General features: G+C 40.8%; 1 protein-coding gene across 9 annotated transcripts in view; it reads left to right on the forward strand.

Annotated features, from left to right (window-relative positions):
- ST3GAL6 (ST3 beta-galactoside alpha-2,3-sialyltransferase 6) overlaps window positions 1-15,926 on the forward strand; it is a 48,213-nt gene that overhangs the window by 17,248 nt on the left and 15,039 nt on the right. For 6 of the 9 annotated variants that reach the window (XM_076349615.1, XM_076349622.1, XM_076349631.1 and 3 more), the window contains 5 exons: window positions 3,267-3,366; window positions 4,170-4,238; window positions 5,531-5,608; window positions 8,568-8,671; window positions 10,060-10,123. In XM_076349615.1, the coding sequence (XP_076205730.1) occupies window positions 3,278-3,366; window positions 4,170-4,238; window positions 5,531-5,608; window positions 8,568-8,671; window positions 10,060-10,123 (404 nt within the window). In that variant the 5' untranslated portion in view covers window positions 3,267-3,277. Of the gene's footprint in view, window positions 1-2,870; window positions 3,062-3,266; window positions 3,367-4,169; window positions 4,239-5,530; window positions 5,609-8,567; window positions 8,672-10,059; window positions 10,124-15,926 lie in introns of those variants that run through there. The other 3 variants (XM_076349614.1, XM_076349654.1, XM_076349672.1) reach the window with 3 other exon arrangements.

Genomic DNA, 15,926 nt, shown 5'->3' on the forward strand with positions numbered 1-15,926 from the left:
TAGGGGCTTCAAGCAACAGCCTCGGATAACAAGTAACACAGCAACCCATACATAACGCTAATATAGAGGCTAACTTATTGTAATCAAGATGTTCTTATAGTTGATTATTTCACAACCAAACATAAAAGATTCAATAAAACTTAAGATAATCTTCAACATGCGCGCCAGGCTGAATGTCCTACATAAGATACTGAAAGTTGTTACAGATTCCTTATGATCCCATTTGAAGAACAATGTTGACTTACATTCTTTTGTTTTAATGAACTTTTTGCAGGTTGTACGAGTATCTTTGTAAATACTTTACAAACAGAACAATTTTTTTTCCCTCTGTGAATAATACCGTTACAAATAATATTTTTGTTTTTAAAAGACCCTTTATGAGCAGCTTTGCCTTGTCTTTTCTGTTTTGTAGCTTGGTCTGACTCTTCAGCAAGGTTCTCTTTTACATTGAAGTCAGCAAAATCAGGAATTTAATCAGTTGTTAATTTGGCAATTTTATCTGAAGAGCTGGTTCATTATGTTCTGTTGTTGTCCTGGTTTCAGCTGGGATAGAGTTAATTTCCTTCCTAGTAGCTGGTACAGTGCTGGGTTTTGGATTTAGGGTGAGAACAATGTTGATAACACACCGATGTTTTAGTTGTTGCTAAGCAGTGCTTACACTAGTCAAGGACTCTTCAGCTTCCCATGCTCTACTGACTGAGAAGGCTGGGGGTGCACAAGAAGTTGGGAGGGGGCACAGCCAGGACAGCTGACCCAAACTGGCCCCAGGGACATTCCATACCATGTGACGTCATGCTCAGTACACAAACTGGGGGGAGTTGGCCCGGGGGCGGTGACTGGCTGGGCATCCGTCGGCAGGTGGTGAGCAATTGCATTGTGCATCACTTGTTTTGTATATTTTTATCAACATCATTATTTTATTATTATTATTATTATTATTATTATTATTATTATTATTATTATTATTATTATTATTATTATTTTCCCTTCCTTTTCTGTCCTATTAAACTGTCTTTATCGCAACCCACGAATTTTACTTCCCCCCCCTCAATTCTCTCCCCCATCCCACTGCGGGGGGGAGGGGGAGTGAGCGAATGGCTGTGTGGTGGTTAGCTGCCTGCCGGGTTAAACCACAACAGTTGTTTAACTGAAGTTTGCATTGATTGAATTAGGGGGTAAAAAGTAAACAGTTGATTTCCACTTTAGTGGGATATTTTAGCAAACTTTTGCAAAGCAGGAAGGTGTAAAAATACTGACAATGAAAGGAAAAAATGGCCAGAGTGTGCAGTATCTCTTTCAAGTAAATGAGCCAATTGCTGTTAATGACACTTGACTATACCGAGTAGGTGAGTTTTCTTGTAGTGTTCTTGCAGTTTTAGGGAAAGACTCTTACAAAATTATTGCAAAAACTCAGGGTTTGCTCTAGAAGTTGAGAGTGACTGTCAAAAAAAAAAAAAAATTGCAGTGACTCTTCAAGAAGAGTCAAGGGAGTTGGAGCTGTAAGGGAGGCAGTGTTACTTCCCAACAAGGGATGAAAGGTTGAAACTGCAGCAGCTGCAGCCTATGAGTATTTTGTCCAGAACAAAGCAGGACAGCCTGGAGTATATACTTCAGGTTGACAAATTATAGCTGTTTCATTGCATGGCTTTGTTACTGGTAGATGCTGTTATAAAACCCCATCTCTGACCCTACAATTAAACTCCTGTGAAGGGGGGGTGGGGGTGGGTGGGGAGGAAATAAGGAAGTGGTGGCTTGTTGGAACTGAGTCATTGTAACAAATAGTTCACTGTTAGATATTTCTTCAGGGGTGAAGCTATGTGAGTTGGCAGTAGTTTGCTTCTCAATTTCTAATAACAAAATGCAGCGCGCTCTAGTAGTTTCTTGGCCTTTAATACAAGGTATGATGTTAAGATGTTACTAGCATAAAGCATATTGCTGTAAATCACTTGGACTATATCTACCTTGAGTTTTATTGCCTTAGGGCTGTTTAACACAGGTTTAAAATAACAGCAACTCTAAATATTCCAAAAAACAACATGGAATGTAAAAAAAGAAAATTAAAAAAAAAAAAAAAAGGAAAAAAACAAACCATAAAGCCAAAGGCTCTGCTCTTGGAAAATGCAGCAGTATGTTTGGATATGGCTTGTTTTTGCTGAACAGCTGTTTATTACCTTCACTTTAAAATACAGATATGCAAGTAGGTGTTTATGCATTGTGTGCATTGAACCTGCTTACCATGATAGGGGGAGAAGTAAAAACAATAGAAGGATATAGGTCTCAAGTAAATTTCCACGGTAACTTGTGGCCAGAATGGCTATTTTGGACTTTCAGAAGATTAAGCAACAACAGTTCATTCATAGCTACTGAAAGGGCAGCTCAGTGTGTTAGACGTAAGCATTGCAGAACTTGCTTTTCCCCCAGCATGTCTTGCCAGATACATGAGCTTCTGATATTTCTCTGGTTTTCTTTTACTAGACTGTGCAATGAGGTGAAAACTCTATTTGAAAAATGAACGCTTTCTCTGCTATTTCTCCATAACTTAGTAAGTTCCACAGGTTGGGACCTAACTTCTCTTCCTTGCTTTGCGATGTGTGAAAATAGCACTTTTCTGTCACTTGAGCAATGAAGTCTGGCCTGTTTCAGGAGCTGGAGACTGTGCAGGACATGAGGGCATAAGCAGACAGCTTCAGTGCAGCTTTAAATGTCCAAAACCACACTTAAGAATATTCAGTGATCCTAAAAAAGCCAGTAGCAATTTGTGGCGGCTCATACCCCGTGCTGCTTCATTGGCATCAGCCTGTCTGCCTCCTGCAAAGTGCTGATGCTTGTTTAACTGTGCCATTGTGGAAACTGATAGTAGATGGTGCAAGAAGGAGGAGAAGCGCGGATACCTGTGAAGGCCAACTTCTGACCCAAGAGGCTGGTTTCTTTGGGCTGCCAATGGACAGAAAGGAGCTTCTACTCTGACGTGCTTCTGGAAGAGCCCATCTCCCTCCTGTGTCTTCAGAGAGAACCTAGAGTGAGCCTCTCTCAATGCTTCTGTGCAGAGTATGCAAGTGTGGTAGGTGCAAAGCAGCGTTCAGCTCCTGTCACTGGAACTTTGTGTGAGAAATCAAACTGGAGTGATCCCCGTCAAATTTGTGGTGGTGGAGAATGGCTGCAATAATAATGATTTCCTTTCGTAGGTTTCAGGATGATTTATAAAAGTTCATGTTACTAGTATAACCTGGATTTAAATTTCTTGTTTTGTTTTTCTTACATTTCAGGTCTACCAGTCATGAAACGAATTCTTCTGTTTTTTATCCTGGCTGCTGCTGTTATGTATGGTATACTGCATGGAAATCTGTGGAGAAATAACCTCTACTGGTATGGTGATGCTTTGTTCACTTATAGTACAAACACCCTCATGGCTGTATGAGAGATGTGGCTGTGAGTTACTGTGTTGCTGAACAGCTGTTCAGTAGTAATCAACAGAAGTGATTACTACTCTGTGTGTGTGTGCCTGTTTTGTGGTGGTTTGTTTTGGGTTGTTTTTTTTGTACTGTGAGGGAATGAATGTGATCATTCTGTCCTGTTGCCCTTTCTCTCGTGTCACTTTTAAACCTAATAGTCGATTTGAGCCTGGTTGTATGGAGAAGTCGGGACCTCAGAGACAGGGAGTCCCTCTTGAGTTTCATGAAAATAGGTGTTCAGGTGAGGAGAGATACCTTATTTGTGTGTCGTGTCCATACCTCCTCCCACCTCACATATGTTTAGTGTTAGCTTGTTCCTGTAGATGTCTGATAAATGATGTGGGAGAAACCTGTTCCACACATGGGAATAACTGCAGGTGTAGTGGGTACCTTTTGGTAAGGTGAAATTTGTCGAGTCCCAGTGGCAACCTCGTGGGAAGTGAGCCTTCACTGTCTCCAGGCTGCACGGGACAGGTGGCTTGGGACCTAAAATTCAGGGTGCTTATCAAAGAAGTTGAGTTTCCATTGGCCTCTGCACAGCTGTGACCAGGACTGCCAGTGTGTTTGTGTTACGAAGATAATAGTGATAGCTTTTAAAAGTAGTGCTTGATGTGCCTCTATTTGTCTTGCTTACAGCATACAATTGATACAAATGGCTTTCTGTTTTGCTTTCTGTTTATAGCAAACCAGTGTTGTGATATTTTTCCCTTTTTGCAGGATTAGCTTTTATGGACAGACTTCCTCTGTGAGGGCTCCTCATTCCTACGAGACTAGTGGAGTTACCCAGTAAGTTCAGCAGTTGAGTATTTTTGTGGTGGAGCTTTTTTTTGGTTGGTTGGTTTTTGGGCAGGTGGGAGGGATTGAGACTAAAATCCATAGCGTTTGTCTGTAGGCTCCCTGTTCAATTGGTTATTGTACAGCTGTGTCCACTGGCTGTTTCTGATACTAACACAATTGTAACATGTCTGGCAGAAAGGAATTTGTACATGTCATGTTTCCAGTGTTTGGTTAATATTTATGGCCGCTTACAGTGACTGTCTATAACAAGCAATGAATTGTTGGAAGGACATTTGTTTACAACTTCCAAATTTCTGTAATTCTGAGTTATACGTGAATAAAATTAGCAGAGCTACGAGGGCAACTTTTGTGCTTAAAATTTAATAAATCAGAGGTGTGGTTCACTTGCGATGTGCAAGTGCGTGTATAAGCAGATCTTGTGCTAGTAAATTCCTGTAATTAGGTTTGTGGGACTAATGAGCGCCTATGCTAAAACTTAAAAGCAGGCCTCTAGTCTCTCTGAAGCCATCCTGCAAAATGCCGTCTGTGAGTCTGATGCTGGAAAGCAACAAGCTGGCCAGCTGATAAATTTCACAGGGTGCTTTCTCAGTGTCAGGATTCACATGACAACTTGAGGTTACCAAAAGCAATTAACCTTAATGGTCTGTTTGGCTTGTGGTTCTAATGTGGCGGTTTCATCCTTCTGTTCTTAATGCAGCCCAGATGGATGCTTTGCTCACACTGAACTTTACCCTCCCTTCTGGGCTTCATATTTGTTATTATTAGGGCTAAATCGCCAAGGCGGGAATGTGCTTAGAAGTGTAAGTCTTATCCTTATTATGAGAGGAATGACTTATCCCCAAAGAATCTCATTTTCCTTGAAGTACCCTATGTGGTGCTGTCTATTCCCCTCTCCAAACAAGACTCCCCTCTCCTCTCTGAGGAGTGCTGGTGATGCTATCTGGTATGGCTGCAGGGGTGTTTCAGCCCAGGTGTCATGCTTCTCTGCAGGTGGGCCTAAGATCTCACCTTTGGTTGCGGCTGCTTTGATAGTTGCTGAGCAAGGGAGGTTACAGACCCCTTGGAGCAGCGCTGTGAGATAAAAGCCTTTACTAGTAAAAGTAATCATACTGCAATGAGAAAGATCCATCTTTATAATACACACAGATGCAATCGTGAAAACTTGGTGTGGTGTTAACTCAGTAATCAACTTTTACTAACTTGACTTGTCCAGGTTTCCCTACCTTGTTGCTGCTACCCGTTCCTGTTCTTGCTATTTCTTTGAAACTCTTCTTTTGCAGGCTGCCACCTACAGCTGTGGAGAGAAGGAACGCGCTGGACGCTTGTCTCCCGAAACCAGCATTTGAATCTTTACTGGGGTGAGTCTTATGTAGGAATTGGCAGGGAAAGGAAAGTCTGTGCTGATTGAGGTAGAAATGGGCTATTTACGTATTCTGGACTATTTCACATTTTGATTTACCTCTGGAAGTACAGCTTTTGGGCTTGGGTTCATTGCTGCTTTTCCTGGTTGTGGCAACACAAATTGTTTAGCTTGCCACTGATCAGCATCTGAGCCATACCACGCAACTAGCTCAACATGCTGGTGTATGTACCAAATAAATACTTCATGTTCAGATATTGTAACTAGTAACAGTAAAACTATTTTAATGATTGAAATACAAGCCTTAATTTTTTTTTTCCCCATGCTTTTCCTGTAAAAGAAGCCTTCATGTCCAAGACTGAAACTCTTGCTATTCTGATTGAATACATTCTGCTATTAAGAACCTGGACTTTTGGTAGCTAAGTATTTCTGTAGCAGCCAGGGACCAGAGAAGTCTTAAAATCTCTTCATTTTATTTGGAAAGAGGAGTATGAAATGTGCAAAAGTTCATCCAATCTTTTAATGATATAAGATTCTTCCCCTTCAATGGAATTTTAATTTTAATGGACTTTAATTTTAATGAAATTTGGGATTATTCATGGTTTTGTTCCTCTGATAGTATTGTTGAATTGTGTGTAGGTGCCCTCCACTTTAAGGTACTCATAGGAAGCTTCCTTTTTAAAGAACCAGTCAGATGAAAAAAGGAGGAGCTTCAACCCAAAACAAAAGAGGTGTCTGGTCACAAAAGTGTGTCCAAGAGGTTTGTGAGGAAGTACTGGGAGTTTTTGTTATTAGAAGCACAAGTCTTAAATGAGAGATCAAGGAAGTGCTGCAGGACCAGAAGCAGACAGGCTACATTGTTGGCTTTGTGTTTTACCTGAGGAAACATTGAGTATGGCCCTGAGAAAGCTTGGAAGATGTTTAGACCAAAAGTCCTGGCTGAAGGACTCTTAAAGGTCTGAGCAAAGACACCATTGCTGCTTTTTTTTTTTGGTCCTTTTTGTGTACAAGAAAACATGGCTTTAATTCAGTGCTATTATTATTTTAAAGAACACGGAAGGATCTCATGTTTGTCCTCCCCAAAGCAGTCCTATAGCCTTTGAGTTTTGGTTAGCTGCCTGGCCCAGTGAGGTGGTCCTAGGTCCCTCACCCACAGAGTGTGCCCAGGCTGTCTCTGTGTCAGGCACAGCAGGATAGCTCTGGGGCTGAGCAAGGGGGCAGGAATGGACTCAGAGATACAGAGCGAGAAGAAGGTAGGTGCAGAGCTAGAACAAAGTCTCTTGCATATTTCCATAGCTCTTTTACAGAGATAGTTTGCGTGAGCTGAAGATCTGGTCTGTGCACTTTGGTAATAGCCTGGGGAGATTGAAAGGATTTCTAACCTGGCAGAATTATTTGTTGGAAAGGAACCAGAGCTAGAAGAGCTAGAATTAAGAATCTCTTTGCAGTAGGTAAATTATTTATTATGTCTAAGCTTACCAGCTGCTTCTGAACAGCAAGGCAAGTTATTAAATTTAATGTGTTTAGTGCATGATGTCTCAAAGTCAGCTGGTCTTGCTTAGTTAACCTATGACCCAGTTCTTGGTGCATGGGCTGTGGTGTTTTGTTTGGTTTTTTCCTTTTTACTGTTAGTATCTTCTGAATACGTAGAGCTTAAAGCGTGAGATACTTGATTTGTGAAACTGAGAGGGAGGATTTCCTTAACAGCTATTAATATTCTTAATGGAGAAACAAGTCATGTGCTGGCTGTGGGTATTTATGATCAACACCAGGTTTTCTCACTGTGTCTGTATACTTCTGTGTTAACGTCTTAATATTAGACCTAGTATGCAGGATTGCTACAAAGTCAACCAGTTCAGTGAGTGCGTGTCCACTTAACTCCAAGGTGAAACCAAGGGCATGGTAGCATGTGACAGGATTGGGTCTACTGTTTGTTCATTTGACTTGACTTGGCAGATATGGTAATAAGAGTCCCTTCCCTGCTATGAGAACCCTTGTCTGTGGTTACTGTCTTCTGAAGAAAGAAGTGACCCATTCTTTCTATCTTGACATTTATAAGGTATGACGCCATCATGTTCTAGTTTGCAGGAGGAATGCGCTTTTGAGGCAAACCTCCTTGTGATCCCCATGTGCCATGCTTCTCATCGTGTGGTGGCCCTGGCACGTGCACTGGGCTCCTTTCAGACATCTGACTTTTGGCTAAGCCAGAAGATGCACTGCAGGAGCACACCCGATGTGCTGCAGCTGCTAAGGAGTGTTCAATCTGTGCGAGCCTACTAGTGTTAGTCCATAGTAAAAAAAAAAAAAAAAAAAAAACCAAAAAAAACCACCCCAAAACAAACAAACAAAACCCGAGATAAGTGTAATGTGGATGTGAGAACTCCATATTTTCTTGCTGTGTGGATATACCCCTCTTGCCCCAAACTACTTACTTATGTCAACAAAGCCATAAAGTGCCACTTGTTTGGAATGGGAGTGCATCTCAAATAAGCTGATGTCTTCAGGAGATGGTATTTTCAAGTTAAAACACCTTGTTTCAAATCCCATTCTTATTTATTAAATTGCCATGTATAATAATAACTCTTAATTTTCCTTGCTGCCTCTGTTATGTACTTTTCAAACCTGAAGTTACTCATTGTCTTCCTGCATTATGTATTCTCTTAAATATGCTGTCTCATGGTGCAAGATTTCAGTCATGCAATTTTAATGACTCTATACAACTTATACTAGCAGAGAAATAATTTTATCTCACTCTCTACCTATATTTTCCATTATAAAATCTTGCCCTTTTCTGTCACCTGCTTTCTTTCCCTGTGTCTGAGTTTTCCTCTTTTAAAAATTGATAATACTTGAAGTAGGATAAAGAAAGCTTTTTTTAAAAGCAGTTGCATGAATTATTGGCTTATTCAAATACATCATACGGATTTTTGAAACTTCTTACTTTTTCCCTTCATTAGTGTTGACAAAATATACCCGTTCCTGTGCACTAATGATTTTATCAGAGTGGCAGAGTTCCACGGGAGCGATAAGTTTGAACTACCTTATGGAATAAAGAAAGCAGGTTTGTGTTCCCCGTGTACCTTGTTTTTAAACAGAAATACCTAAATGGCGTGTAAAGCCACCTGAATCTCTGGCCCTGGTGTCTTCTGTTCACCGATGCAAATCCTTTTGGGGGTATCTAGCAGTGACTTAATGGTTTCATTTAGTCCCTCTGACCTGGCACCTTCCTGTTTTTAACAAATAAAACACCGTGTTGGGGTTGCCCCTCTTAGCAGAGAAGCTCCAAAAAGGTGGGAGTGAGGAAGAGTGGAGCTTATTCAGCTTCCCTTAGTTTGTACGTGGGCTGGAGTGCTAAAGATATTTAGTGCTTTGCTAGGTGAAATATTAGGGTCAGCGTGGTAGGGGTTCGATCAGCACACCTAAGCCGATTGGGATCCAGAGTTCTACTGAGGCCGAAGTCCCCAGGTTGGACTGGACAGAAGTTGTCGTCGTTGTGTTGTGTGTCTGTCCCCCGTTCCTTCCCGCCCCCAGTTACAACAGCAAAATTTTCCTTTTACTGGGCTATCCTCTCCCATGAGGGAAGGTGTCACTGGGACTGCAGGGGGTATTCCTGCTGTTGCATGGCTGCTGTACCCGTGCAACGTGTTTGCATGCTCATGCCTGCTGCCCGCATTAGGGCGGAGTAAACAGGGCCAGAGACCCTAAGGGTCTTAGTCGCCCTTTTGGAAAGGGTTGTAAAGTCTCAAGTTTCTGAGTTTTTAACACTGAACAGTGTACCTTCCTAGTACCCTGCGGATCTGGGCTTTAGACTCTGGATTTGCCCTCCATCAGTGTAACAAGGATGGTGCATTTTCCTGCACCTCTGGGGTTGCAGTGAGGAAGAGTACATTTGGGAATGAGTTGAGGCCCCCCTCAGTTAGAGGCACGTTGAGTGTCCAGCAGGTGCCTGCCCATCAAGGGAGGGCTGGGAAGGTGCCTCTGCCCAGCTTTGCCAGTGAGCACAGGCTGGTTTGACGTCTTCTCCCAAGATACGTAATGCTGTTACTGCCCCTGGCTGGGCAGCCCTTCCTCTTGGGTCAAGGCTGTTTCTGTTTCAGCTGAAGGTGGGTAGAAGAAAAAACAAAGTCAATTAGGATGCAGGTCTTGGAAGCTCTTCTGATGCTTATTTACTGTAACTAAGATTTTTTTGATACAAATCCCATGCTAGTTCCCAATGGGGTGTTAGGGCAGGAAAAGCTTCCCAGAGAGGAGCTCTGATAAACCTGAATTTCTCTGGCATCATTGATTTACCTGTGGCCCTAAATTACAAGTGTTCTTATTTTGAGTTTTTTATGCACAGTACATAAAAACTACTGTGTCTGAAAATGCTGTAGTCAGGATGGCATGCTTATTTTTAATGAAAATGTTCCAATGCTTTCCAACATAATCTTCTTTATATTTGCTTTCTAGAGCAATTTTTTCATTTAGCCCTTTCAAGACTGCAGAACTGTGGACTTTACAATGAAGATGACAGGTGAGATGGTTTATTTGCTACTGTTTCTGTTCATTGCATTTTTAATATTTAGTATTTATCTGAAAAGGAATGTCAGTGGCGTTACCCTGAAATTGCTCAAGTTAGCCAAGATGTGGATCTGACCGACAGTGTCCAAGCAATATGTAACTGATTCCAAGATTTAAATAAATTTGGTTTTAAACACATGTAGCACCAGCATTCAAGAATAACTTTTCTGTGAGAGAGCTTAAACTTACAGATTTCTTTTTATAAGTGCGTTAGGAATTTGCTAGCTGAATGCAGTCCCATCTTCCTGTAGTATCTTTTTATACTTGAGGAAGGTGAAACCACCCCTTAAAAATTGAATGTCATCTCCTCTTCCAAGGTCGTCATTAGTGTAAGCTAGAGAATGTTTGAGATAAGCAGATGCAAACCGATGACTGTTTCTACGCAAAAGAAATCTTACGCATATCCCCCTGCCACTGCATCCGCTGGCTTGCTGCACACCCTTGTTTGTATGTACACTCAGCTTCCTTTTCCAGTGAATGAAGGAAACGTAGGCAGCCAGGAAAGGCTGTTCCTGGCATTTTGGGAGTAACCAAGGTGTGGCACGGAGCAGAGCACGCCTTAGATAACTCGCTTCCCATGCATTAGATAGCCCTGTTTAAATCTCTTGGTTAGAAGCCACTTCTGCTGGGATTTCTTGTTTGGTTTTGGAGGGTCTTTCTGTGTGTGTGTCTTGTTGTTGTTGGGGTGTGTTTTGTTTTGGGTTTTTTTTGTTTGTTTGGGGTTTTTTGGTTGGGTTTTTTTTTTTGAGATAGTGTAGTAGGGTTGGCAAGTATACTAAAATCCTGTCTTTACTAAGTGATGCAAATGGCTTCTTAGATTTGCAGTCTAGCAAATGGGCTGACAACCTGCCATATATCATGTTAATATGCAGACTTCTTAATAGAGTTGAATGCAAATAATGCTGAGGTTGGCTGTACTTGGTTTTGTTTTTTAATCAAGGAGATGAAACAGAAGATTGTTGCTTCAAGCCAAATGCCAGGATCACATTTTAATTAAACTTGGGTGGAATATGAACAAAATAATTGGTGTTGAAGCCTTAGAATTATCTTGGTTTTAATACCCAGTTTTCCTTTTCTCCACCTACTGTACTCCTTCCTTTCCCTGTGTTTAGTACCTATTTCTAGGATGTTCAGGTTTACTCTTAAGGAGAGGGGAAAAAAAAAAGGAAAAACCCCTGTTTTCTATCAGGAGTGTGATAATTGGGGAAATTTATACAGAATTGGCTGACAAAGGCTAGTCTTTTGTCTGGAGTTTGAAGAAGAATGCCAAATGTTATATTAGAAATTTCCTGAAATCACAAGTTCAGCACTATAATTGTATTGGCTGTAAAGTAGAGACGCTTGCGGTACAGCATAGTATCATTTAAATGGAAGTGTCTGTCCTATAGATCAAAAGTAAGGTAACTGGTATTTATCCTTTGAATGTAGGTTCTCTGAGATATAGATATATCTAGTGGTTCTGGGAAGTATGCTTCATTTTAGTAAAAGTAATATGCTTCAGTAGTACTGAAGCAAAATGAGAACTATTACTATTTAAGTATAAACAAATCGAAGGTACAATGACTTCATACAATATATTATTTCTAGATCCATCAGGTTTTGTGTATAGCACTGTTAGGGCATGAATCACTGTAGTAAGGAAGAGCTTTTATATATACATTTAACAGAGATACAGTGACTTTTAAATGTGAAACACTTTGGGGAATTAATCCTAACAACATTCTCCGGTAATACAGAGTTACTAGGCAGCTCTGTAATGCTGCTGCCTAATTCAGCCTTCTTGGCAGAATGCAAACCAAATTTCCGTATAAACTTTTCTTGGGGCAGGGTGGGGGAACCTGCTATAAAGTATTTTAACAAATATTAGGCTATATGAGCACCAAATCTATGGTGCTTATATAGCTGTATTTGTGTGCGACTTAGCTCACTATGTACAGTTTTACCTACAAAGGATTTTCTTCCGAACAGTGCCATTTTCCAAACTTAGGTGGAATTCTCACTGTGTAAAGGTCTAGTTCTCCCAAACTGTTTGGAAGTGAACAGTGTCACTGACTTCAGTGGAGTAGCCCGTAGGAGACAGGTTTTCCAGGCGAGGGGTATACCCACAGAGTAACCTCTGAAAACCCACTCTACCCATTTCCTCATAATTACTCGCTGGACACTCTGGACTCTAAGCTCAACAGCAGTAAATTCTTATAAATGCGTTTACACAGTCCTGAGTCAATAAGATGTGACCTCTGCATCCTCCTTTTACCAAATAACCTCAAAGGAAATAATTTGCATTCCTCAGCTGACTACAGGGGTGTGTGTTAAAGGAGTGGAGGTTGAGATCTCCTTTTGCCTTTTCCAGAGAAACAGTATTTCAGTGGAATGTGGAGGATGCAAACCTTTTGACCTTTAAAGGCTACATTTCCATTTAACAATATTTTTCTTTTATAGACCAGGAAAACGTTTCTTTTAGCATTTCACCATATAAATGAAATATGTAAACTAATGCCTGGCCTTGAGATTAAGAGGCTTTTGTACACCACGTGAATAGGGCAATGGTTTGAGTGACTGAAGGGATTGCGTTTAGATGTTGGAGATCAGTTACCATGTGATTTGCATCAGGATCCATTTATACTCTATACTATACATCTCTAACACCTAAATGCAGTCCCTTAGTCACTCAGACCATTGCTATAGCAGTTGTTATAGCTGAGGTCTTAATATTTTTCACTTTCATCAATATTGTGCTGGTGGTTGTAAGCTGGCCCTCCAGACATTTCAGTCTGTTATATTTCACTTGTAGCATACCTGATGTTGTTTAAGGACATCTGAATTTATTTTTCTTGCCAATTTATTGACTTGGAGAAAGGGTGAGTGTTACTCACCCTTTGAGGTGAGTGTTTGGGGTCTTTTTAATATGAAAACATGAAAAAGGAGACTTTAAGAAGTGGGGTTGGTAAAATATCTGGGAGTAACAGTCTGCTGAAAATCAATGTGTTGGTTTCTGAGATCTACAGTAAGTACAGGTCAGTTTATTTAACTTAAATATCTTTGAATACAGTCCAGCCTTGCTACATATTCTTTGTCTCCATTTCATATGTTGGTTCCCTATGATACTGTGTTCTGTTTTTTTTACTCAAGCATAAACTGTTTCCCTTCCTGCTTACCGTTGTCAGTGAAATCTGTGCTGCTGTGGACATAATCCTATGGTCATAACTGGAGACACTTGAATACTGGGGGGGGGGGGGGTCTAGGGAGAGGAGACAATTCAGAAATAACACATTCGTGCCAGACTTCGTGTTTGAGTTGGCCCACTTCGATTTCCTGAGCTTGACAGAGATTAAAAGCTGGTCTTTCTAATTCGTTTGACTGTATTTACAACTGTATTCATGTACAATTAATCAGGAGTATTTGATCTGCTTGTTGACTTTATCCATTTCAAAAGTTCACATACCAATATTAGATGCTTTATGGGTTATTTGAAGGCAGCTGATAACTTTATTTTTGAGCATGCATGTTATTAACGGCACTGGAGTTTGAAATCTTAATCGAACTTCAGATTTCACTCCGTTTTCCATCCAAGTAGTATTAGTCAGCTCTTAGCCATGAACAAAATCTGGTCTGCATCTGTCAGTAAGAGGGAAGAGAGTTCGGATTTGACTTGAGAGCAGATACCCAGCTTCTGTAGCTGCGCGAACCTCAGTTGCCCAGCTCTAAAGTCACGTTTTATTTTACCCTCCCTGTCCTGAGTGTGTCCTGCTACATCACAACTGCACAGTGCAGAGAGGAGAAACCAAAGAGCTCTTCAGTTTTATACCAGAGTGGAAGGCATTATTTTAATAGCTAGGGATTGACATAGTGAAGAAGCTTCTTAAATCATAGCCTCTGCCAAAAATTGGAAGGTATGTAATAAGGAATCACTTAAAGTTCATCTACAGAACAAGCAGTGCCTCCTCAAAGTAACTTTTTGGCTGCTTATCATGGTCAGAATAATACAAATCACTTGTAATGGAGTTGACGTCTTTTTTGTGACTTCACACCAAGTAATCAGAGAGTATAAAAGAAAATATTCAGCAAGATTAGGAGCAATTTTTTTTTTGTTTTTTTTTTTATTGAGACCTGAAGATGAGTTCGTGCATGGTGTCAGTCACTGCCAAACCAGGGTGTCCACCAAGCATTGGGGATGGATGCTCTAGCCAGGAGGTACCACCAGGAGTTGGAGTATGAGTAGCAGTTTAGGATTTGCATTGTGGTGATGTTTGGACCTCAGTTATGCAGCTACGGCCATGTAACTTTTGGTGACACTGAACTCGGAGGTTTGAGATGATTAGAACTTTCAGTGATTTACAGAGACATGTTGTAAATGACAGAAAAACATGATACAACCATACGCTAATTCTGCGGGTTTTTTTTTTCCCCTCTCCCTCATTCCACGTTCATCACTTCCTGATCACATTTTTTGTCCAGTTTTCCTTTTTCCTTCTTCCTGTTTCTCCTCACTGCTGCTTCTCTGTAGCTTTGAGTTCTATGTTATAGCTGCAAGTAACAAAGCGTAATTCAGGAAAAGGGTGACTTCTGCTCCCTTCCTCCCACTGTAAACTTTGCAAGAGGCATATGTTCATCAGCCTGCTTTCTCAGGATATCTTAAAATTAGATTGAAAAACTAATTTGAAAATGAATGGGCTGAAGCAGTCTGGGAGCAGAGAGGGAAGGGTTTTGTGGGTGTAGAGGGAATGGGTATACTGAGGGCAGGATGGTGTAACAGGTTTTCACCCCTCTGATTTCCGAGGTACCAAGCCACATGGACTTAGGCATTAGCTGGAAATCTTTTTATGAATGCTTGGCTTCTACTAAGTTGCTCAGGAAACACTAGAGAAAGGTGTGCCAGCTTTTTCCATGACACCCCACCCTGAGAGCTGTGTTTAGCAGCACTATTTTTATATATACATATAAAATATATATATATAAATATATACACACACACAAAAAAACTTTAAAGACAATTCCCTCTGCAGATGTGACCCTAGAGCAGCAGGTGAGAAGGTGCCGTCCCAGCATTTCTTTTGAAATACAGTGCTTTTTACACTCTCATTTACACTGAGGCATTTACTCTCATTTCACCTTTTCTGTAAGCTTCAGGGTTTTCAGCATTGCTTTGAGGCCCAGTTTCTTTTCCTTAGCCCACATGCAGTACAGCATAACTGTGTTAACAATTCTGTAGGAAATACAGGGAACTGCTTTGTGCATTGAGGTGTTGGTCAGTCTCGGCTGGAACAGGCTGTTTTCACTGATGTTGAATAATACTCTCCTCAGCTGAAAAAACAGGTTGGGCTATCTGAGGAGAAAGATGTTAATTGGTCTGCATAAAGTGCCACACTGGGCATTTAATACAGATTATGGTATTCTTTGGGACACAGTCCTGGGGTCCCCTACAGTAAGAAATGGCATAGAGCCTTTTTCTTATTTGAACTACCGTGGGAGTGGGACACTGGGAGGTGGCTCATCCTCAGTAAGCTGTGAGCCTGTTTGTGTCTGAAGAAAATACCAACATTTTTATTTTGCCATTGTTCCTGTTGCAACCAAGTTGAATGGCTTTTGCTCTAAATAAAGAAGCATTTTTACAACAGAAAATTATGTGCTTGTTCTGTAAGGAGGAGTTTGCAATCTTATACATTGGATGTAAACCTTCCCTAAAGAGGCAAAATTTCTTGAGTAAAAAACCAGCAAGCCTGTCTGTGTGCCCTTTTTCTTTTTTTTTTTTCCTAGCA

Source organism: Aptenodytes patagonicus, chromosome 1, assembly GCF_965638725.1.
Source record: "Aptenodytes patagonicus chromosome 1, bAptPat1.pri.cur, whole genome shotgun sequence".
In the NCBI taxonomy this organism is placed as follows: Eukaryota; Metazoa; Chordata; class Aves; order Sphenisciformes; family Spheniscidae; genus Aptenodytes; species Aptenodytes patagonicus.